Source organism: Maylandia zebra, linkage group LG20 (assembly GCF_041146795.1).
Source record: "Maylandia zebra isolate NMK-2024a linkage group LG20, Mzebra_GT3a, whole genome shotgun sequence".
NCBI lineage: Eukaryota > Metazoa > Chordata > Actinopteri > Cichliformes > Cichlidae > Maylandia > Maylandia zebra.
In genome coordinates this window covers 35,955,324-35,981,404 of record NC_135186.1, presented here as the reverse complement: position 1 = coordinate 35,981,404, position 26,081 = coordinate 35,955,324, and the positions used below count along the sequence as shown (strand labels likewise).

The window sequence follows — 26,081 nt, the reverse complement described above, 5'->3', positions numbered from 1 at the left end:
GCACGGTGACCCCAACCAGCACCTGCGTCTGGTGCTCGGCCTGGTCCTGAAGTCTGTTCAGCTGCTGCCTCTGCCACTGCTTGCTCCCTGTGTATGGCCGCCAGCATCTACACAAGCAATTGAACCAGCTGTGCAGGCTATGGGTCTGACGTGACCACCACGAAGCCAGCAGAGCCATAAACCACACCTCTGCCACGATCTCGTACCCTTGTAATTAGACTGATAGATTTAACAGTCCTCTTTGGTTTTCTTTATTCTAGTAGATTGCAAAACGTGTTTATTGAGAGATCACTGAGACTTTGCTCTTTTCCTTTAATGGTTTTGATGAATTTTAGTTCCTGTGTTTTGTTTTATGTCTGTTAGTTTTTAGTTTCATCTGTTTCTGAGGCTGTTCCTCACTCACTCTCATGTTTGTGTTAGTATCTCAGTTCTCCAGTTTTCTACTCCGACATGTTAGCATTTACGTCCGTATTAGTTCACTTGTGTATTTCCTGTTTTATTTTGAAAGTTAGTTTCCTTTTATGCCTCACATAAGTTTTATTTCTTCCTTTTTGCTTAATTGATTGTATTCACCTGTGTCTCGCTTTTAGTCAGCCTCTCAGTGTATAAACAGTCTGGTCCTGTTTGCTGTGATGTCTGTGTCTGGAGCTTTTGCACTTTTGATATTGTAAAACCTGTTAAAAGTTGTCTTTCCTTGGTCACTTGTGTTTATTGTATCATGTATTGTTTACCTCTCAGTCATTAGTTGGTTCCAGAACCCGAGCTGTGCATATAGGAGACTCTGATCATGTGTAAGTAAAATCTTTCAACCACACACTAGCTCAGGATCCTTCAGTCAGATGTAGCGGGAAAAATCAGATCCAAAATCCAGATTTGGGAGACAAAGTTAATAAAACTAAAATCCAACAACAGGCAGGAAACAATGTGCATAAAGTAAGGGGAAAACTACCACAAACTGAGGCTGTTAATACACTGAAATGATCAGGGAAGGGAAAACAGGCGGGGAAATCAAACACAGCAGAAAATACAAGCAAAACTAAACAGTCTTGTTACACGAGACGAGACGAGAGGGTAACAAAGCAAAACAGGAAGTAACAGCAGGTCTAACAAAGAAATACAGACTTAAGAGACAAATAGAGGAAAGACAGGAGCGCAGGAAATCTGAAACTAGGTAATAATTATAATATAACTTACAAACAAAAAAATAAACTAAAATGTTGAACTTGGACTGAAAGCTTGATCATGACGCTAGAGAGAAATTCCATGTTTCTATCGCCAAATATAGCAGCATGGGATCAGAGTACCAGGATCTCCATTATATTGGGTTATTTATAAATATATATGTATTTATATTATATTTTAGATTAAGGTGTAGTGTTCAAACGGGATTGGACTGTGTTCTCTGTCCAGCTTTTATTTTAACAGCAACTTTAACATTCGAAACGAAGCTGTGCAAAATGTACTTTCATGCTAAATAACGTCCATATTACAGGACATCAAAGTGCACTTTCATTTTTGAACATGTGCGTTATGAAGGCTAAAAAGGGTCTGGTGGAGTCACACACACACACACACACACACACACACACACACGCACACACACACACACACACACACACACACAGTCGATGCTGTGGGCTTTCTGAGACAGATGGGGATGAGAGAAAAAGCACCGTGTGAAGAAGAGGGAGTGAAACAAGGACAGACCAGCAAAATACAGAGAACGAGAGAAAGAGAGAGGAGCAGAGGGGAGAGAAAAACGTTGAATGGATGCTTCAGCTGACACTTCCTTCGACCAATCAGAGCAAATGTTTCCCTCCTCCTGCATCCAGCCACTGTGATTGGCCAGCAGGAGCCGAGCTGCAGAGAGAGAGAAGAACACAGAGAGAAAGGGAAGAAGCAGTCAGATGAAGACAGCTCTGTTCTTTACATGTACCGCTCTCTCTCTCTTTCATTCATTCTCCTCTGTCTCGCTCGTCCCGCTTTGTGCTGCTCCTGCTGCAGTTTGCTCGCCCATGATTATTTCTCATTCCTGAGGAGAGAGGGGTTTAATGCGATGGACCTGCTTCCCACCGACTGCTGCTGCTGCTGTTTACACCGCAGCATCATGGGAGCTGTAGTTTCCTCAGCAGCACAGGAGGACAGCTGATTAGCCAGGGATTGTGGGTTTTCAGAGTTTGGAGATGTGAGCTGGTGGGCGGACGAGGCTCAACAAACTCTCTCTCTCTCTCTCTTTCTTTCTATTCTCTCGCTGTCTTTCGTTCTCATGCTTTTGAACCCTCTTCTGCCCTTTTCCTTCCTCTCCTCTGCAGTTTCTTTCATCTGATCTCTGCATCTTATTCCTTTTCTTTTCCTGTCATACTCACCATTTTCTGCTCTCTGCTCCTCCTAACTCTGACCTGTCCGAGGGCAAAGGCAGAATGGGTTGCCGTCTCACTCGGACCAAGGTGAGTGAGCTTCTGCAGGTGTGTTTTGGGTCTGAGAGAGAGAGAGTGATAAACAAAGAGGGGGGTGAGAAAGAGAGGAGAACGAGGAGGAGGAGGAGGGTGGGTAAATGAGATGTGATGGCTGCTGGGATGACCTGCTCTCTGTTATATCACTGTGGAGATGTAGACACACACCTTTACTGTATGCACACACACACACTCCTGCTCACACGCACATGTACACAAATCCCTAACCCAGATATTACGAATGAACCCAGACAATAGCTGAGAGAGAAGCTCTGATGACTGAAGGCTAAAGGCTGTTATCTGACTGTGTGTGTGTGTGTGTGTGTGTGTGTGTGTGTGTGTGTGTGTGTGTGTGTGTGTGTGTGTGTGTGTGTGTGTGTGTGTGTGTGTGTGTGTGTTTCTGTAAAGGATGAGGAGGCAGAAAGAAAAGCAGTGAGTGAGCTGCACACACACATCCAGGATTCATAAAGTATTCACATCCCTTCACTTTACACTCACATCTTTTTCAATGAGTCTCAGTCAGTGTTTCTTGCTTCTTGCAATTCTATTATTATTATTAATATTATGTAAAAATCAAACACTCCTGTTTGCCGTTTAAAAAGTATTCTAAAACTAATTTAGTCTTTTGTAGAAGCTTCTCTAGCAGCAGTGGTAGTTTCCAGTATTTTGGGTAAGAAGTGTATCTTATTCTCCTCGCAGAACCTCAGAACCTTAGTATGAAAGATGATTTCTGTGTCTAAAAACTGAGGCTACTGTAGATGTGCCTTGTAGTCTCTCTGATGGTCAGCAGGAGGTGAAGCCCGTGGCTGTAAAAACACTTCTCTGAAGATCTCCAAAAGTTGATTCTGTTCATCTGGACGTAGCGTTTTGTGGGAGAAACGTTTCGTCACTCACCCAGGTGACTTCTTCAGTCTCAGCTGTCTGCAGGTTTCCCCAGTCTTATAAACAGTACATTTGCATAATGACTGAAACAGCCCACTGAAGGACCAACGGGCTGGGAGGTTTGACCTCCCAGCCCGTTGGTCCTTCAGTTCCTTCAGAAACGTTTCTCCCACAAAACGCTACGTCCAATGAACAGAATCAACTTTTGGAGATTTACTTTCCTGGATGGTTGAGATGCATCAAGACACTTCTCTGAAGACTTTATTCTTTAATCGCCAGGTTTAAGTCTTTGTAAATTCGGGACCACTGTGGAATCAAAAGTTTAATAAATCAGGGTAATGTCATTGGCCAAGCTTAACCTTTAACTTAACACTAAGTTTGACAGCAGGACTGTTAACTATGGCTACGTAAACCTTTAAAATGCTGCCTGTGCTGGGTGCACTGAGGCTCTGGGTTTAAAGTCTGGACTTTACCTGTGACGCTGCAGCTGAAGGCACTCCAGTGTTGTCTGGTTGGTTTACTCCAGGTCTCTGTGGTACTGAAAGGTGAACCCACTCAGGTCTCTGTGTTTGTGCTGCTGAGATGCACCCCTATAGCATGATGATGCCTCCACCGTGCTTAGCTGCACCAGTGGGTTCACTGAGTGATGATCAGTGCCTGGGAGTTTGTGTCTCATCAAATCAACAAATCTCTTTGCACTTTGTCCTTTAAATGCAGTTTGACAAACTCCAAGCAGGCTGTCACGAGTGTTTTACCCACAGTGGCTCCAGTCTCACTGCTGTGCTGAAGCAAAGGCCTGATTTGCAGAGATCAGCTGAGGTCACGTCCAGCAGGTTATCTCATCTCTGCAGAGAACGTCTCAGTGCTGTGTGTGTCCTGAAATGAAGCATGCTTTGTTCTTTTCATTCCTATAAATAAGTTATATTTACACATGCAATGCTATGAATGTGTGCTTCACTTAAAGCCATTATGGTGGTGTTTACATGAGAACTTGTTCATTATTAATTGGAGGTTTGTAAAACCAGGGAGAAACAAGTGTAACCTTTTCAGAGTTGTTAGTGCGCCTGTAGACTGTTTGGTGGTGTTTTCATTGTTGTTACTTAATAACTTGATTAACAAAATTAATTTGTGGTCTTGTATTTGTCAGCAGCGCGTTCAGGCAGAGAAGCTGTGGTTGGAAATGTGCTGGATTAACTTCAAACAACCTCATCAGGCACTTCATGCATGGGTCAAATACAGCTTCAGAGAGCTGCTGGTCTGATGTCTGCTGAAGATGAAGACCTGACACTCCGAGGCTAATCTTTGATTTGATCTGCGAGCCCAGAAAAACGTTTGAGCTGGTTGCACTTCCAGAATCTAGACGTGAGCTGAAGTGCTGTGAATGTTTCACTAAGAGATCTTCTCTTAATCCTGACTATGTAAGAATGTGCACGAGACACCCAGACTACTCAGTTCAGACGGTTATTTTTCACAAGCCTGAGGGGCCATAAAGAGCAAGTAATTAAAACCCAATCTCATTTGCATGAGATCAAATCTGAGCAAATGCTCCTGCGTAAAAGGAGCCATAAAGCCTACACAGGAGAAAGGGAACCGGGGGACTGTGGCTCAGGTCTCAAGCTTCGTTTTGCTTGGTTTTTTACTCGCTGTTTGATGAAGTTTAAGAAGACGTTCACGGTCTTTACCTGTAGAAAAACTATGTTATGCTGATGCTGACGGGTCTTGAGCAACTGTCCATATGTGAGACGTTGGGAGTGAGTACAGATGCATCCCCATTTTAGCAGCACGAAACTAGAAATGAAGATTAAGGAGGGTTAGAAAAGGAATCCAAGGAACAGGCCTGCACTAAATCACCCAATCATGATCGTGATTGCGGGCCATTATTTACAAGATAAAGATCATGTTGCATCAAATATGAAGTGAAAGTAGAAGTTTAGACCATGCATTCATCATCTGTCGATCTACAAATACACCTGCGCACCTAAAGCATCTGTTTCATTATCACACAGCGTTTGGTTTTGAAATCTTTAGTATTTTTTGCTGGTTATTTCGAACAGTCTGTAACTGTAGATTTGGATTTTCGCTGTTTTCTTCCTCCCATCTGCGTAACTTTGTGCTGAACATTGGGGGGTTAAGATCTCTGTCTAAATAAATAAATAAATGTGGGTAAATTCCCAGATGATTAAACATGCAACTATTGTGCTGGTAATAACTGAAATGAGCAAAGAAAATCAACAGCCTATTTATGCAAGATAATTCATCATTATACTGGTTGGATCTGATTATTGGGGGGTCATAACCCCCCTAACCCTCCTGGAAATAAGGCCCCTGCTTCCCCCATGTGACAAAAAAATCAAGTTTGTCATCTGACTTACTGAAGCAGTGAGGGATGAGTCATCCAGCGTTTCTGTTCCGGTCTCCATATTTCCATCAGAATTCTGCACAAAACCTAAACCATCATTCCAGACAAATGGAGGATTTATTTTATTTCATTTTGCAGAAAGATAAATATTTAATCTTATGTTAATTAACCCCATAATTTCCCTAATTAGTTTTGAGCTCGTTGGCAGCGATCTGAATATAGGTCAGCATGTTTTTCCTTCTTTATGTGCCTCTAATAAACTGACTTCACAGATATGGAGCATCTTATCTGACTCTACAAAGATCTTTTTCTTTTCTTAACCCAAAACCTGCCAACCGCGACTTCCGTTGGTGACTACTGTATAAGAGGGGGAAAAGAAAATCACTCTCTTAAAAGCTTTTAACACTCTATTATCCACATAAAGCCTGAATAGCACAAGGAAACATTAAGAAGAGCGCTCCAGCTCTACAGACCAGCCGTCACTGGGAGTTTTTCTTGGAAAGTGTTCCCGTTTGTCTTGGTGACTGAGCGCTCCTCCTTCCTGCTCGCTGCCTGTTGTAGCAAGAAGCCACATCTCAGTAATTGTTGTCAGCGAGTTAGCCGTGTTTTCATTTAGCACCACATCTCCTGGCTGAACGCCTCAATGATCAAAAGGCTCGCCTTCATGCGGAGCTGAACAATCTGCAGCATGAATGTTTTCTGGCTCCTGTTCATCTCAGAACTCTGGAACATACGATTATCTGGGAACGCATGTCGGAGAGGGTTTTCTCCTGGATGCGCTGACGCTGTGGTGCATGTAAACAAACACCTTATCAGATGATGCGCAGCGCAGCGCAGCACACACACACACACACACACACACACACACACACACACACACACACACACACACACACACACACAGGTAAAACAGGCAGAGACAAACAGAGGAGGGAGGTCATAACTCAAGCTGATGCCTGCTGAGGTGACCTGATCAGTGCACTTCATGAACACATGAGACATGAAATGCTGCGTGTTTACAGACAGTCACTACACATATCAGTCTACACGAGACTTTAAATAGAGACCAGAGAGGAAAACACGAGTTGTTGTAATAAGGAGACCGGTGCCCGCTTGGATTGTAAGAATCAAACCTCCAGTAAGGGGAATTAAAAGTAATCTGTTACATTACAGTTCAATTCAATTCATTTGTATTTATATGGCATCAAGTCACAACAATAGTCAGCTCAATGTGCTTCATACTGATCCTACAGAGACAGCAATCAGACGAGCCTGTGTGAGCAGGCACGTGGCGACAGTGGGAAGGAAAAACTCCCTTTTAACAGGAAGAAACCTCTGACAGAACCAGGCTCAGGGAGGGGCGGGGCCATCTGCTGCAACCGGTTGGGGTGAGAGGAAGTAGACAAGACAAAAGACACACTGTGGAAGAGAGACAGAGATTAATAGCAACCAATGATTGAATGCAGAGAGGTCTATAAACACATAGTGAGTGAAGGATGTAGTGACAGATATGTGAGTTTTTTAATACATTCTTTAAAGTTTTATTTTAACCAGCCTCTAAACTTTGTTGAACACTCCAAAGAACAACTCTTTGAATGAACTTAAAATAATTGTGGGAAGGATTTCCACTTTAAGAAATAGCTTTCCAATAGTATTAAGTGCTTTTGTTGGACTAACGTGATTGCACGGTTTGCATCAACTCAATCAACTGCAGTGAATAAGCTCATCATTAATTAAGTTGGAATAACAGAATTAAATAATGCTAAATTAAACTATTTGATCACGTGAAAGTCCTTTCCATGACTTTAATATTATTGAGATAAGATGGGGCCTGATTATTTAAGACCTTGTATGTGAGGAGCAGGATTTTGAATTCTGGATTTAACAGGAAGCCAAAACAGGAGAAATCTGCTCTCTCTTTCTAGTCCCTGTCAGGACTCTTGCTGCAGCATTTTGGATTAGCTGAAGGCTTTTCAGGGAGTTTTTTGGACATCCTGATAATAATGAATTACAGTCGTCCAGCCTGGAAGTAATAAATGCATGAACTAGTTTTTCAGCGTCACTCTGAGACAGGATATTTCTAACTTTAGAGATGTTGCGCAAATGGAAGAAAGCAGTCTTACATATTTGTTTAATATGTGCATTGAAGGACATATCCTGGTCAAAAATGACTCCACGGTTCCTCACAGTGTTACTGGAGGCCAAGGTAATGCCATCCAGAGTAAGAATCTGGTTAGATACCATATTTCTAAGATTTTCAGGGCCGAGTACAATAACCTCAGTTTGATCTGAATTAAGAAGCAGAAAGTTAGCGGCCATCCAGGTCTTTATGTCTTTAAGACATTCCTGCAGTTTAACTCATTGGTGTGTGTTATCTGGCTTCATGGACAGATAGAGCTGGGTGTCATCAGCATAGCAGTGTAAATGTATGCTATGTCTTCTAATGACGCTGTGTGAAGAGGACTCTTTACCTTTAATAATAAAATATTGTGGTTGACAGTATCAAACACTGCACTAAGTTCTAGCAGGACAGGGCAAGCGTTAGTTACGCTGGTCCCTACTTAAAAAGGTGAAACTGTATGTTGGCTCAGAAACAGCTTTACATGAAATATTTCATATATATATATATATATATATATATATATGAATTTATGTGCAAAATTACATCTGCTGATATTTCCCTACAAATGTATTCGTTCAACCACTTAAATTAACACTCTATGGCCTTGGTAACTCCTTGACATGTATTTGTCAAGAAATAAGGCATTAATTTCTTGTGGGCTGTAGTTTATTGCTAGTCTGATATCATGTTTTTATGTAATAGATCATTCTCAGGTCCGAGGGTTAACTCAACTTAATGACACATTAAGTTTTGTGCTATTTAGTTAAACATACACAATAAATTGTAGTTTTCAACAGATCAGTAAACAGCTTTGATATAGCACTATATTTGCTGGACAGTATATTTAATAATTATTAACTGTGCTCATTATTTGGTCCGTTTTTAGCCTCTTCTTCAAAGTTTACAGTTTCAGCCAACATGTTTCAAAAGGCACAGCATTTTCGTTGAATGTGAACTGATAACGTTTCTGGTTTTTCCTTCAACTTTGATTCTACGAGTTGTACCGACAATTTTATCATCATCATCAACCTAAAGAATTATTATAATCCATGCACCAACCTACATTGTAGACTCCTCCACTGCAGCCTTGCACTACACTACAGTATTTGAGGAGTAGCTCCAGTACTGGAAGAAGAAGGGATTTCCTCTCACTGTGTCTGATCAAACAGGCCCACATTTAGAGATTTTTGAACACCATGAAACTATCCCCCAATGACACCGGTAATGTCATGCCTTATTTATGATTGCTGCTTTGGTTGTGCTGCACGCCCAATGAGAGCCACATTTTTTGATGCTGTTTTAGTATCTCCCTCCATTTAGTCTGAGGATTTCTGAGTTTCTGAGCTGATCACCAAAATGACAATCCAGACCAACATGATTACACACTTTTGCAACTTTCATCAGTTGTCTATATCCTTTCATTAGTTACATCTTATACATATCACTAGGATAGTTTTACAACTGCCATGAAATTTACCTTCAGGGAATCAGCTAATGCCAGAATCTGTTCAGGCATGGGCCAAAACTCGTGGTCAGCAATTTCATTTTTTCTGAGTTTAGTTGGAGGAAATTAATTTTTGACCTTGCAAAGGAAGTCCTTAAGACATTGACATTGATATATCTGTAAGTAATTAACACAAGAAATACAACTTGAACCATGCATCTCACTTACATGCTCTATGAGGATGTGAGGATATATAAGGAGAACAAGACTGGGCCTGAAACTGACCCCTGTGGAACATCTGACAGGCTAATAAGATTTAAACGATGAGAAAACAGTACCAGATAATTCAAATCTAATGCTTCAGTCTGTCCATAAAAATCCGTATCAATCAGCAATCAGCAAAAATTCCAATCAAAAGAGCCAACAAGAGGTGATTACTGTCCTTAACTCGTGCAGTCTCACGACCCCTATAGATCCCTGTGTGGACCCATCCAAAAATCTTTTGTCTTGTGTGCACAGTAGGTATTTTTTCCTAAATAGATTTTCCATCAATAACTACACTACTCCAGGGAGCTGAAGAGATTGACAAGACTACTTTGAGGCTAGGCATGCAGGAAAGGCTTAGTAGCTGTGTGTGAGACTGGGCATTAAGAAAGGAGAAAAAGACTGGGAAGGAAAATCAGGCTGGAAAGGATGTGCAGCAAGTTAGGGTGGTTAACCACAGACATGTGCAAATGAGTGAAGAGAGTGTGTCTAGAAGATGGGAGCTGATGAATGCAGAAAATTAGCGAGGTGAGGGGACAGATGGAGGACAATGAACTACACAGGATCAGTAAGGAGGAAGTGGAGATGTCTAAGAAAGAGGGCACTGGCAAGGACAAGTGCAGAGGAGGCATAGTGGATATATTAGACAAAGGATGCTGACTATGGAGATGTAAGAAGGAGGAAAAGACCCCAGAGAGGATTCGTGAATGCTGTGAAGGAGGACGTGCAGAGGTTTGGTGTGGCAGAGGAGGATGCTGGGGATAGGGTCAGATGGATGCTGTGGCGAGCCCTAAAGAGCGCAGCCAAAAGAAGAAGAACCAACACGATTGTGCCCAGGATGTCATTTCAACTTCATCCCACTGGTGCTGTGACTGAATCGGTCCATATTGACTTTCTGCTCACATGCCAGGTGAAAGCTCAAGGTTTTTCTTGGAGACGATCAGCAGGATCTTCTTTCATGGCCCCTAAAGCTGCATGTGAATGTTTGACCTGTCTGTGCTGACAGCGCTTTAACATGAAACAGAGCAGAAAGCCACGCTTTGTGCGTGATCGGAGGAATCTAAGGCTGCAAAGCAGGGCGTGGCATGTGACTGCACAGAGACTGACAGTTTGACATAAAAGAGTGGTGCTGCTGCTCTGTCCTCCCCGTGGCTGCACAGTACACTGTGTCAGCGGCATAATTCACAAATCACTGATCAAACATGGATTCTGATAATTATAACTGAGATAAATCACATGATAACAAATTTAGATGCTTTCAGATAAAGCCTCCATGTTCGTACCAGAACATTTCAGGGTTTTGTCCAATCATTTCATAAAAAACGACCTTCTTTGTGTGTACGACACAAAAGAAAATGTGACTCACTTCCACTTCACCCAAATCACAGAGCTCATGATCTATTTTGCTCCTGAGTATTTCTGCATCTGTCAGGCTGCATAGTCAGAGGACGAACACCACCTCAACTATAGATTTTCAGCTCATCAGCAGCATGTATATGTTACTGTGAAGCCTTACGTGTGCTTTATTTTGGGTTCAGCAAGATGTCGTTTAACCTTTTTTCTTTAAAAAAAGCACAAGTTTATTTTTAATGGTTTTAACACTACATTAAATGATGTACGTTGATATGCAGCACATTAGCCAATGACATCAGGCTCTTACAAATCTGAATAGAGTTCCAGTTTTGTGATGTCACAGAAGCTCAGACTGACGTTAGGTGTGAGCATCAGTGGTCTGATGGTTCGTTAACAACCTGAGAAATCAGTCTGCTGTCAGTCAGACGTTTGGTCCTATTTTTACTGACTAAGAAAGCCAGGCTACCACGATGAAACTTACCTGTTTATCCAAAACGTGAGCCAGTCCCACCGACTCCTCTGTTGAAATGCCCAAATTAACATGTTGGTCTCCTGCTACAAAACACAGTTTTGGTTCTGGGTATGTTGGAAGTTGTTTTTGTTGTTGACTCTTCCTGGACTTAGAAGGAAAATCGGCTCTAAGCTGTCTGACAGACCTCGGCTCAGCTGGAGTCTCTTTCCAGCTGTGTTTGTGTTGTTGGTGCCTTTTTGGAGCAGTTTAAAACTCTGATATTTAATCAGTGTGACTAAATAGCATCTGGCAGCAGCTTTGTATCGTTTACCTGAAATAGAAAACTGATGCTAAGTCTTTGCACTAAAGCTGTGGAAAGTGTTTTTCCCAGGCTAATTCTCATAGCGTGTCCTTAAGGCACTTGACATGTGACTTCATGTATAATAATACTTGTAAAATGAAAATGATATGGGACAGGATGATGTGTGAAATGATTTTCCTGCTGCCCAAATCGTTTGATTTTGCAGCATCTTTGTTTTTCATTGTTGTATTTTGCACACCCGCCTTTTTCCAACCACAGACGAGTCACAGCCATTTTTAGCTGTCCAGCGTGGATATTTTCATGAATGTTTATAAAGTTATATTGTCTTTTTACCATATTTCAGTTACAAGTTTTTAATGCCAGAAGTTTGGCTTGATTAATATCTTTCCAACTATACCAAAGGCAAAAACACACGCTCAGTTCGCCTTTGTGAGCAAATAACAGTGGTGTTCCTGAGACCAGCAGCACAAATGAACCGGGTTGTGTGTTGCCAGGTTGCACTGACAGATGGGTATAAACTGTATTTAGTGTGTGGACCGTGTTTCTGGCAACACGACAAACACGTAAGACTTACTAATATGTGTTTACCAATTATTTTTTTTAAAAGTCAGAGATTCTGGGAGATTCCTGAGGAAACAGCTGGGATGCATGGTCTTAAAGAAACGGGAAAAATCGGGGGAAATGTGTGTGTTGCACTTTATGGTTTATGTGCCAATAAGCTGTTAATAATACTGTGAGCACAGTGCATGTTACCATGTAGACGAATGAATCGACTTGAAGAGCAGACTGAGTGACCTTTGACCTTTGATGCTTCATGTTCATTTGAGTATTTAAGCAAACAAAGAATAAACCTATCGGTGAACAGGCCGTGAAGTTACAGAACAGATTTGTAGCATCAATGGACGATTCAGCATCCCATCCTGAAGATTTGGATAATCGTTCATCAATGAATGGGGTGGAGCCTCAAACTGCACCATTAATGCAGACTTGGCATCCGATCCTGAAGATCTGCGTAATCTGGGCTTGAGCTTTGCACTAATCTGAAAGTTAAAGGCCCTCAGAGAAGAGTATTGGATCTTTACAGGTTTAAATGTATTTGACACTGTGGTCAGTGATGCAGCCTTTTCAGATCATTATTGTGTCGTGTTTAAAATCACTGGTAAAGATGAAGTTATCAACGTATCAGTGACAATACCTGTCCACAGTTTATTGAGGCTTATATACCTCCATCATCTTTGCTTTTGGATTCTGCTGATGATCTTGTAAATGGTTTTTACCTTAGTCTGCTCACTGTTATGGATACTGTTGCTCCAATTAAGACCAAAATTATCCGTGGAGGGAAAAGATCAATGATTTAATGGTTAGAACTCAGAACAGGAAGTGCAGACAGGCTGAATGTAGGTGGAGGAAAACTAAAGTGCAGGCTCATTACAATATTAATAAAGACATCTTCAGATTTATAATCAAAAGTAAAAAATGGGCATGACAGTCCTTTTTCTCAAAGATCATCAATAACAATGTCAATAACACTCGTGTTTTATTTAGTTTATTGATAGACTAACAAAAACTTTGCCACCACTTCCTTCTGAGTTATCGTCTAATAAACCATGTAATGATTTTGCAGCATTTTTTACTGAGAAAATACAAAAGACAAGTCAACCAGTTGGTGTTTCCATTTCAAGAGACATAGTAATAACATAATAACTTAATAATAAACCTTTAAACCTCATATCTTTGACAGAAATTGCTAAATAGATGAAATCTACAACTTTCTCCTTTGATATATTGCCCACTAATACTACAGATAGATAATACATCTCTGCAATCACAGCATTTTACTAAGACCCTGAAAAATGCAGTAATAAAACCTCTTTTAAAAAAGTCCAACTTGGATGTCTCAGTAATTAGTAATTACCAGCTGATATCTAAATTAACGTTTTTGGCAAAGGTTATTGAGATGGTTGTTTACCAGCAAATTCCCTCAGAACAATCTTCTCAGTGTCTGGATTCTGACCCCATCATAGCGCTGACACCACTCTTATCACAGTTTTATTCAGCGTAATAGTGATGCATCAAAAGTTACAGTCATAGCAGTGCTTCATCTCAGTGCTGCTTGATAGGCTGGAGAAACGGGTGGGACTCTCAGGAACTGCGCTTAATTGGTTTGAATTTTATTTGACAAATTCAGATTTTTTTTTGTCATTTTACAACCATAATTCTGACCAAATAAAGGTCACGTGTGGGTTCCTCAGGGTTCTGTTGTTGGACTGCTTCCTTTTAATATTTATATGCTTTCTTTAGCTCAGATTATGGAGCTCAGTGTTGGGAAGGTTGCTTTTAAAATGTATTCCACTACAGATTACAGAATGAGAGTAACATACGTTTGTGGAATAAAACAAAGAGTGTATTATTTGAAATCAGGATTAAAACCTTTTTTCTGTAGCTTTTACATAAAATATAAACTTTATTGTATTTATTGCATTTTTGTTTCGTCCTAATGCTTTTATCTTTTCGTCTCTGAACGTTGAGCAGCTTTTGTATGAAAGATGCTGTATAAATAAATTTGACTCTCTTGTATCATCTACTTTAAAAGACACCAGGCTGAGTATCAGACTTGTTTTTATCTTTATAGCCTAGTTTGACATTTTGCATTGCAGTGACTCGCGCTCTGATGATCAAACTTTGGTGGACCCAGATTCACCAAGCCTTCCTCATGTGACACTTGTTTTCTCTTGTTGCATGCTAACTGTGATTTTGTGCTGAGAATGACGAATGTCTGCATTCTGCAGAGTTTTGCACTTTGAGACTGAAAACTGAGTCAAAGCATCACAAACAGCAGAGAGCGACGGATAGATGAAGGGAGGGGAGAGAGATCAGTCTGTGTTACTGTCAAAGTGCAGTGGAGCGCGACACACTTCTCCAGGGTACAGCACATCACTCTCTGACTGCTCTGTGAGCCTGTGTGTGTGTGTGTGTGTGTGTGTGTGTGTGTGTGTGTGTGTGTGTGTGTGTGTGTGTGTGTGTGTGTGTGTGTGTGTGTGTGTGTGTGAGAGAGAGAGAGAGACCTCATGCCTTGTACTGAGAGAGTAAAGACTCCAGTGCTGGTCCAGAGGTTACGGGGGGCTGAATCCTGACCTAGATGCCGCCTCTCTGTAACTTCGCTGCATCTTAACTTTCACATGTGACGTTCCAACACAAGGCTGCACCGTTACACGGGGGTTTTGTTATCACTTGGCTTTAGCCGACCTAATGACTGCCTGTCCTTCGGAGCGTGAGTGGTCCTTTTATGCTCTGACTGGACAGGACGATCCACTCTGGACAGAGTGAGCTTGCTTGATCTTATTTGTTGTATTTTAATAAATAAAATGGTATACAGCACTGAAAAAGCTAATTCTAAATTAAATAATTGGGAATTAATAAAGAAACTTCTCATATTTAAAATCTGTATGATCAGGTCTCATTTTATCCTAAGTTAAAGTTAAACCTTGATTTGACTGATAACATCGTTGCTGTTATTTTTCAAAATCATATCTTCATTAATTAATTTGTAAAAATGAGATATTGTGATCAGCCTGATCTCCAGACTTGTGTTATTTTCGAGGTCTAGCCAAACAAAATCTCAGCCAATGTTTCTCCTTCAGAAACGAGCAGCAGAGAATATTTACTGAGTCGAAGCTTTTTCATTATTATCTCAAATCTTCCCAGTCTGGCGTCTCAGTGTTTATCGTGCGTCTCTGGTACAGCTGGCCTTATTTGTATGTGAGTCACTCAACTGAAATCTTTCTCGATTTTTCAGTGAACTCGTCTTTGTTCCATTTATAAACTCAGACCTCCGTTATGCTGGTTTCAGTTCTATTGAACTCTCCATCATTCAGCCTTTCACGTCTAACACTTCCTTATTTAGGGAAGCGTTCAATAGTTTGCAGCATTACTTGTTGATTTTCACAGTTTTTCTTAATAGCATAATTAAAACAACAAAGGCAAATCTTTTTGTCTTTTACTGTGTGAATTCATTTGCATCCATATAGAGAAAAGTCATCTGAAGGGGCTTTATAGACTGAGGTACCCGACACTGTTAGTGCAGGGCTCGCTGAGCAGAGGAGCCAAATACAAGACCCCGGAGGCAAAGAGACTAAAATTCTTTGACCAGGCAGAGGTCGTGCACGGGTCAGCTAGCAGAGCAAACAATTCCAGCAAGGGGCAGGCAAAAGAGAGAATCCAAAAAGGCCGTGCACAAGATCATCAGGAACATGAGGAATGCTTAAAGCACTGGGAACTGCCGGAAAACCAAACCTTTAAAAAGATGAGGGGATCGGGCAAAGGAACAAAGAGAAGCAGGGGGAGACACAGCTGATTGGCTGACTGGGAACAGGTGTGGCTAATTAAACAGGTGATGGCAGGGCTGAAAAAATAAGGGAAAACTGTCAAAGGAATACTACAAGAATACTCAGGAACCAAAGATTACAAAATAAAATAGGACTGATTTATAATGATTGGATCTCCTGTGAGCCAGCAGCTGGGGATGGTGGGGAGGAAGAACGTGCTTTTAACAGGAGATCTTTAGTAGAACCGGGGTCAGGGAGAGGCAGTTATCTGCTTTTAAACTTGAAGGGAAAGAAAAGAGAAAAGATGAGCGTGCAGTAGAGGGAGAGGCGTTTTTTTCCTTCTCGACTTTCTGTGTTTGTAGTTTAGTTTCAGGGCATTTAAATTCAGCACAACTCTGTCACGCTCACCTATAGACCGCATGCATCCAAAGACATACACAGTCGTGTTAATGCAGCCTGCATTAACACTCTCTGTTTATAAGGTCTATGCTAACTGTTCTGAACATCGGTGCTGTCAGTGTATTCATAGTGAGTTTGCATGGTTGTTGGAGAAAATGTGATATCGTGACAGCTCTACAGAGGCAAGGTTAGCATAAAAATTTCTGTGTGACTGAGGATAGACTCAAACTCGCTGAAGGAAGTTTTGCTTCAGTTCACCCCTGACTACAACCTAAACATACCTAATGAAATAAAAGAGAAGAATAAACTCCTAACTCAGCAAAATAGAAGAAATAGAGGATTACACAGAGATGCCACCCACCTCTACCAAACCTGGACTGTTGCATTTTTGGGCAGATATCAGTTAACATCCTACACACAGGCTGAGTGACTAGTTTGCTTGCTGGCTGGAGGTGGAAAGAGGAGAGCCCACAGGAGCTGGAGGGAAGCCAGCGTTCAAGCGTCAGGCCTGCAGCAAGCTAAAACAGCAACCAATCAGCCGAGCTCACCTGCATCCCACAGATATGAAAGCAGGGTCATCCTGGAGGTAGAGCGAGATCAGCATGAACATGCGAAGGAGCCTGGACAGCAGTACCAGTGTGTTTACACGATCTATTCATCACCCAGTGGTTTTATTTGTCTGGTGTAATAACTATTCCAGTTTACATGAATACTGCATGGAGCCTTCTGAGACACAGCTGATGGTGTCATAGAGGGTCATCGGTCAGAGGCTTTATATTCAATAAACATCTGTTTCCATTAAAAAACACACTCACAGTAAACACAGTAAACACAGTACTAAAGGAAAAACTTTGCTGCAGTTCCAAACTTTTCTCTTTTGTTATCCAACTTATGCAAAATGGCTCGTTTTTTTATATAAAGACAGTGTGAATCATTTGCCACTTTATGTAACGCAATTGTAGTCAGGCATGCCAAACAGTTGGATCAAAAGCACTGACTGACCTTGTATTGGAGGCCAAACTCCCACTTTGCCTCTGTGTCTTTATGCAGCCTATCTGCTTTATCACTACTCCACGAAATACTGCGATGTTTCACGGCAGAAACCTCGGGTGGCTGAAAATATAAATAATGGTTTATAGAAGGAACCAAATTACTGATGTTCATTTCCACTTTTTCTTAAGCTTGCAGTGCTTTCATGTTTTTTTGGTCTTTAGGCTAAAACTCGTGAACCTGCTCACCACCGACACCGAGAGGAGCTTCACTACGTGGACGAGTATGGCCAGCCGGTCGCTGTGCAGGTCGAAGCTAAAAGGGGGCATGGTCACAGGAGGCGAAGGTCCCATTGTGCAATTGAGTGCAGCGTCCCCACCGAGAGACACTGGGAGGCCCTGAGAGCCATGGGGCTGATGGAGGGAGAGGAAAGTCAGGGAGACGGCTACACTGCAGGGTACGTACTCCTGTCGTATTCTGACAGCATCATTTTTGTGATTTAAGTAAAAAACATTTCAGTTTTCTTTACTTTTAAGGAGCCAAGATCTGACTTGATAACCAAGTCAGCGCCCCAACCCCATACGTTCATGACAATAGAGAAATTTGTGTTTTTCACAGTATGAGAGACTTTTATAGAGAAGGAAAAGAATTAAATGGTGCAAAGTTTGGAACCTAGGTCCGATTTTGGGAATAAGGTGTTTGCAAACTGGATAAGATGTTGGCCGTAGGACTAAAAGATGGCAAGAGGATGAGTTGAAAGTTTGAAGCTAAACTAAGGAAAGTGGAAATGAACTTCTTTACGTTTCTTGAAGATGTTTTCACCTCTTATCCGAATCATTATCAGCAGAGGTTTCAGGTGAAACCATTGTGAGTCCCTGCGTCACGCTATCATGTAACTTATTGAGACCAACAGACACAAGATGTGAGTGGAAGTTAAGGCGCCTGGGAAGGGATCTCAAAACTGGATTATAGGTGGCAGACAGTTGGATATTTTGTATCACATTTTCACAAATAGATATCAAATTGAAAACAAATGGTTAGATATCTTTTTGTTATTCTCAAGGAAATAAAACTAATCTGGTTGTAGATATCTATCTGAACTCTAAGAATAAGTTTATACATGGTGTGGAAGGCCTTCCCAGCAGTGGACATGGATGGCTTAGTTGAAAGAAACCACGACGGCCATCCTTGAACAGAAGGGCGTGGCTTACGACACCAACTGTCTGCCACCTATAATCCAATTTCGAGATCCCTTCCCAGGCGACTTAACACCCACTCACCCTGATAATGGTTTCACCCGGTCTCTGCTGATAATGAGCCACACCCTTTTTCACACCTCATGATCAGTTAATGGGTCAACGAGCCTCTCAAGGGAGATCTCCCACTAGGGCTTAAAATCTGGGACTCTCCACCATTTGGTCTTAGAACTGGTGAAGCTTTTCAGATGAGAGATGAAACATCCAGTTGCTTTTCATTCCAAGCTCCTTAGTTTACCATGACCTGGATGACTGAGAACCTACACGGACAACTAAAGTAAACTTTCACCACAAAGCAGATAATGTGGGTTCGGGATCAAGGATGAGAACACGTATCATAAAAACTTTTAGAAAAGTTTTGGGGATGAGCTGACGTGTAACGACTGCAACGAAAAACACCAAAATAAATCCTATGCCTCTGTTTGCGTGATATGTCAGATTGAAGGACAATGTGTCTTTTTTACTTGAGGGTTTGGGGCAAATTGAGTTTGCAAGATCAGCACGATGCTCCATCGAGTGTCTCTCTCATGGCCATGGAAGGTTGTTCTCCTGAAGTACCTGTCTGCTTAGAACATGAAGACTATACATGTATTGTTTTTATTTAAGCAGGTATATATGACACTTTTACTGGAGCGTCCTACATTCTTATTGAATTCCTCTTCCTCATAAAATATAAAGTGACCTGATCTCTTTCACTACACAGGCCTTATTATGGTCACATGACTGTGTCACCTGACCTATACTCTCCCAATGGTCACATGATGATGCCACCTGATGCCTACCCACCCAATGGATACCTCCCCAGATCATCAAATGACCAGCACCCAGGCAACAACTACCTGCCCAGTGTGTCCTACAGCTTAGACCACCTGGACAGACTGGACTACCGGGTAACTTGTTTTTGTTTACAACACCATTTTATTCTGAAATATCACTTGAATGTGTTCGTCTAAAATATGACGCTAGCTGCGATCTTTCCAGATTGTTCCATAAATCGGCCCTTAAAAACATCTGACTGAACTCCTCTTCAAGGTCACGTCTGGGAGACTTTCAGCACTAAAGTTAACTCATGACCCTCTCCAATGAAGACACACTAGTTTCTTTTCTCACCTTTGTTTCTATTTCAGGGCCAAGAAATGTTGCACTACCAGCCTAACTCTGAGAGCTGTCTGATTGGCTGTTACGGTGCAGAAGAGGTGGACCCGACAATTTTTCCCAGACAGGTAACTGGTTTCAGTATCAAGGCTATGCCCTCTTCTCAGACCTATCCCTGTCTCTGTTATACTGTTTCTCTAACTATTCCATTTTTTATTAGTAAATGTTGCAGTTATGGAGCATTTGCAGCATATTTTGCAGTTTGATTTGGAAAAAAAACCTCAGTTTAAATTCTTTTATTTTCTCTTTAGTCGGACTATCGTCAGCCCTGGAGGTCTGAACGTCCTCTTGGCTACCTTCCCCTCAGTGAGCTTGACAGCGGGTTAGGCTGTGGCCCCGACAGCCCACACAACCGGATAGCGCTCTCCGAAGCTGAGACAGATGCCATGTCATCACTGCCTGGCCACACCCCTTCCTCTCAAGGATCCTCCTCTTCCTCAGAGTCCCTAATCTCCTCCGAACCCAGCGACTCAGGCTTCCACAGTGTCAGCACTGGGGAGCACAGACGGCTACACAAGATTCACGGAGGCCACACTCACCGGCAAGCTCACCATCTTCGTTCAGGCCACTCCCCTCGTGAGCAGAGAGGACGCTGGGATTTGGAGTCGATTCCTGAGACGACTCCGATGACCCAACCTGGAGTACCAAAAGCATCCCATTGCTCTGTGGGTAACAGCACGACCACAACAGTTCACTTCCACAGAGCTGAGAGGAGTCCCACTTTACCTCGTCACCGTTCACCACCCTCACCCTCTATCGGTTAGTAAAACACAGTAAAATAATTGTGAAAATCTCCACTTTTAGTCATTTTAATTTGTCTGTCCACACCTATGTCTGATCTGTCAAAGTTTTGAGCTATGGCTTCATCACAGTCCAACCAGAGGTCAAAGTGACTTTAGCGTCGGGTGTCTTTTCTTCTTATCCCTGTTTTCCTGAAAAACATAACTACATCAACACAGAATTATCAGGTTTACACCCTCCAATCAAATAGCTAAATTTGCGTCTGAAAATTAAGGCAGGGACAAAGCTTCAGTTCCTTGAACGATCACTTGAGGCGGCTCCAACAGCTCATGTTAAAATGCCCAACTCTACAGCATCACAAAGGTAGGTTAACAGCTGGGTAGAGTTTTGTCTATAGATGGATTTCTTCACGTAAGCTACACATCAGGTTTAAAATCCATCCATTTAGATACAGCAAAGGCTCAAAGTTAGGGGAGTGGCCACTTTGACAGAGTGCTGACACAGGTAATAGTAGCTGTTAGCTATTCGCTGGACCTCACATTCTAGAATTAATGAGAACAGCCTCTCTGCTGTGTTTGTATCTCCTGCATCGATCGCTGCAGACCATCCAAGAAGTCTACTCTTCAGTGTTGCTGAAGTAAAGACTTTGGTGAAGCATAACTTACCACTGATAAGCACGTATGTTTGCTGGTGTGATGTACCCATAGTCTATGAATCAATCTTGCTCAGCAAGCTGATAATTTGGCCACGCTACCATCTCATTCAAACATAGTCACTTTTAGTAGATGGACAAAGTGCTAACAGAAACCAATCTGCAATGTCACGGTGGCTAAATCCCTCTTTTATTCATAAAGTCTCAGACTTTCTCATTGTGAGGGAGAGAAATGCTTAAATGTCTTGACTGAGAGCCAACATTTCAACGTGTAGTTTCCACATTTGCTTGTTTATATAACAAACCGTGCACTGCATCGTGGTATTGTTGTGCTGACTTTCTAGCAAAATAGCATTAAGTCACCAGCTCAGTGTCTCAGATCCTTAATGCACCACGACCTGACAAACTTGCGTCTCACCTCATATGTTTATAATCCAGGTTCAGGTGAGTGTTTCTGGGGTTGTAGGACAGAGATGCCCGTCAAGCATATTTCAGTATATCCAAAAACACTCTTGCAGACACATATCTAACGCCTAATCACAGCTTTCTTTGAACAGGTTGTCGTACAGAGCCTTGTCAGCGGAGGGCGCTATGGTTGGAGCAGCAGCAGCACAGAGGAGGCGGGACTGTAGAGGGTCCAGGTAGGAGTCGAACAATAACAGATTTGAGTGAAGGACAGCGACGGCGCAGGGCGAGCCATCCCAACATGACAGATCCAAACACAGCCCAGACAAACCAGCCAGACACAACCAGCAATGCACTGGGGCCCAGGAGCAGGGCCAGCTATCCCAACAACTGTCACCCTGCTAGTCATCTGAGCATAGACAAAACGAGTCTGACCAATCATCAGAACACAATGAGAAACAGCCCGGGCTCGAACCGCAGCAGGGAGGAGGACTCGCTCTCTAAGAGCCCTGGATCCGGCTCCAGTGGCATGTCAGACTGGCGTGGCATTCAGACCCTCGGGAACCGCCCTGGCAGGCCAAAGGGCACGTGCAGTCCTTTCTACAGCACTCTTGGAGCGCCGCAACGTAGTCCTCGCTCTCCACCCTCACCTCGCTCCAGACTGTCCAATCAGAGGTCAGTCAGGAATCAGCTGCTCAGGGCCCGAGCGTACCGTCTGGCCAGGGAACGCAGTGAGGTCACCACAGACGAGGAGGTGCGAGGAGAAGGAGGCAGACTAGGGGAGGAGGAAGGAGACGATGGACGGTTGGCGGGGCGATACTGGAGCCGGACGGAAAGAAGACGCCACCTGGCGCTGTCACGCCAACACCGAGAGAGGAGAGGAGGTGGGGAGGAGCAAACTGGGGGCATTCAGGGGTCACTGTCATCTCAGACGGTGCTGGAACTGAGCCACATGAAGCAGAACCGACTGAGGAACAGCAAGCTGCTCGATGATTGGACAACGGTGGAGGAGCTGTTGACTCACGGGACTCGAGTGGAGAGCGACAGCCAGCTTTGTCCCAGCCCACTGCTGTCGGTCACTACTGTCTGATGGGAACGCAATACGTCATCGTTTACTGATCACACTGAACAAAACCTCCAAGATCACTCAGACCCAGATTCATTAAATGTGTGTGTTGGAAACAGCAAACTTCATGGTCACTCACGCCTCAGTTACACATAGAAATCACATTTTAAATATATTTCAAAACAAAACTTTGTGTATTGGGACACAATTTGCAAGATTTGCCAACATAAATCTCACTGAATATCCTTTTAAGTCCTCATAAAGAGAAAAATTAAGACAAAAGTTTACACCTTTCAGTAATCAGTTCTCCAAGGTACGCTGCAATTCAAAGAAATATATAACTCTGAACGTTAGATTACAAATCCATATATCTGGGATTAAAATACCAAGAATTATATACGTTTTTTCGGGAAGATTACCTTCCTCTCTTTGCTCCATTCATGTTTTTTAAAGGTTTAATGGCCACGATACACTGTCATAATATTTCATAAATTCTACTATAGCTACTCTATCTGAAAGAACCGTAGAAGATAAGCTGATGTTGACTTGCAGGGACTAAAGTTTGAACATTTCCGTCACACCGAGTAAAGACGTAAAGGAAAAAACTTCTGAGCTAAAATTCTACTCAGACATCCAAATGGTTTCTGGTGACCCACTAAGGATTAGAGCTTGGGTTTGGCGACGCTTCAGCTTGATGCTAAACAAGCACATTTCAGAAACTAGAAAAAGGCGAAAACCCACCCAGAACCCTAAATGGGTCTCCAGTTTCCCGGCGGAAGTTAAGAGGTTACATTAGACTCACATCACACTCTCAGTGAATCTGGATCTCAGCTGTGTTATTTAATATCTGATAGGAAGTTCTGACTCATTTGATGATGCGTCAGAGCTCTTCAAATGCATCTGGGTTTATAAAAACAACCGAAGAGCAGAAAAAAAGCGTGGTCAGATCCAAAACGGGGGCTCAGAGGGAGAAAGCTCTCTGCAGAAAAGGCTAAATGAACACAAATGTTGATGATCATTCCAGTCCTGGAGACGGTCAGCCTTCCTGAGCTCAGTTTCAGCAACACAACCATCTGCAGAGAGCCTCTAATCAAGGGCCTGCTATAAAAATGACTCTCTGCTGTTTTGAACGAGTAAATAGACTCTAAAGAGCTGCATGAGCTTCAAACTCTTAACTCGCACGATGAACTGGTCAGATCCTTCACACACCAGACCGCCTGTGACCGGCATCAAATATCACACCACTGGATGTGTTGCCTTGTGGAAACGTGTCTCTGCTCCTTTTCTAGTTGACCGCCTTTGTTTCTGTGCCATAAAATGTCAAAGTCGACTGTGTGAAGCAACAAAACTGCTCGCTCTAAGCTTGTTAGAGGATTTCTGCACCTTTATGATCAAACAGCCTCTAAATCCTCTAAGATGCTGTTTCAACACACCGTCGTTTCACTGGCGTATCCTGGGTGGTTTACCGTTTTAATCTCCACGCACTCCCACAGACTCGGAGTGTAAATAAATGCGGCGCCATCGAGAGGCCTCGCAAGTCTCTGTGCAGCGCTGTGTTCAGCTGAATCTCCACTTCGCACACTTCTCACATTTGGTTCTCCAGTCCCGATGATTCATCTATAAATTGATGATGAATATTATGATTTTTGAAGCTGCAGTGCAGAACACATCCTGGTGTCAGAGTGTCGGATTTGTTGATTTTCTTTCTCTCGTATGACATTCTTGCAGAGTTAAGTCCAAAATCCTAATGTTCTGTGTTTCAAATACGTGGGTCAGACATGGAAATCAAACAGGACAGATGTATCATATCTACCGTAGCCCTGAGAGCGCTCCACTGATAACAAATCTGTCAGTGCGCAGTTACTTTGGTAAATATGGAGATCACGATTATTTAACACAATTACTGACTGACTTTGGACAACTTTATATTTAAGGACAAATACAAACAACAGCAGGCCGTCCACACCACGTATGAACTTCTCAAATCCAGGTTCGTTTTATTCCGTTAACAAAAAGATGTCTATGACATTATTTTCAATTTGATATTTTTTTGTGAAGACTTGATACAAAATATCCAATTTGGCTCTTTGTTCAACACTAAAGAATACAAATGAAAACCCCACATCCAATAACACCTTCATGCTCATCCATCTGTATGTTTTTCAGTAATCCTAACATTCAAACTGAACCAGTTATTTATTTATTGTTTGTAAAAGTCATTATTTGAAAACAACCTTTTGAATTTTTAAACATAACTCAAATTTAAATATAATGAAATAATGAAAGTAAAGTTTATTTTCCTGGTAAACGCCTGTCTGAGTACTGAGTTATATTTTTAACACACAAACAATTATTTTTTTTATGTAGCGTACCAAAAGCATAAAACATTTGTCCCTCAGAAATCCTGCGGCTTCATCGTCATCCATCAGTTTATCAAATAAATTCTTTCTGTGTAACATGGGACAAAGAAAAGTAACAAATCCACACAGAGGCCACATGCAGCACATGGTTGGGAATTTTGGGAATGTTGGGAGTTTTGCATAGAAATTATTACGATTGTACTTCAGTTTCAAATGTTATAAAGCAAAATCTCCAAATCTGAAAGCACACCTGAGATAACACCTTGTGACCTCACAGGTGTCCAGTTAACCAGGATACCCATTTTCCCTTGTTTCTCAGAGAGCGTAGGGGGCGCTCATGAGTTATTCCATAATCAGTGGAGCTCTATGTAGATGAAGAAAAAGACCAGTTCTACTGGAGAAAGCATTTTTCTTTGGCGAGTTTCCATGATGTTCTTAAAAGACGTCTTTGAGCCAACAGATTTACTTTTATTTATTTATTTTATTTTTTCAAGAGTTTTACAGTTTTGTGTTGCAGTAAATCTGAGAAAGCTTTACAGCTTTTGAAGTGGGACGCAACCAGTAGCTTCTTATATACAAATGGAAGTTTCCATTGTTGTTAAGCTACGCTTCCCACAACCATCGAGAAAGTACGCCCAGTCCTTAAACGACCGATGCATAATTTAGAAAAAATAAAAATCAAAGGAGAGATAAAAGAGTCGTTTCATATCAAATCTGGCATATTATCAGTGTTGTGTTAGAAATACTAAAATAAAAATAGCCTTTTTGTCTTTAAACGGGTGTAAATAAACGTGTTAGCTGTTGAGCTTCATTTACACATATTCAGGATTGGCTCACGATCGCCCCCTACTGCTCACCTGGCTGGATTCCTGGTGGAAATACCAGGAAGTAGACTCTTCTAGACTGGCTCTATTTCTAATCTTTTAGCCGGGCCTAGCTAAGCTAACTACATTCTGGCAATAATTTCATAACCATTAGAGACATGAGAGAACTATCAGTCTTATCACACAGGAGGCAAAAACACTATATTCTTGTGAGCTGTTGCATCTGAAATCTGTGAAAACACAACACTGATGATACTA

The 26,081-nt window shown here is 42.0% G+C and overlaps 1 protein-coding gene across 1 annotated transcript; it reads left to right on the top strand.

The window, feature by feature from the left end:
• The first annotated feature begins 1,903 nt into the window (after window positions 1-1,903).
• Window positions 1,904-25,816, top strand: LOC101476986 (uncharacterized). The gene is made up of 6 exons (XM_004573226.4): window positions 1,904-2,447; window positions 17,589-17,821; window positions 19,324-19,510; window positions 19,748-19,843; window positions 20,027-20,534; window positions 21,726-25,816. The coding sequence occupies exons 1-6, from the start codon at window positions 2,421-2,423 to the stop codon at window positions 22,661-22,663; spliced, it is 1,989 nt and encodes a 662-aa protein (XP_004573283.1). The 5' UTR covers window positions 1,904-2,420; the 3' UTR covers window positions 22,664-25,816.
• Window positions 25,817-26,081: the final 265 nt, after the last annotated feature.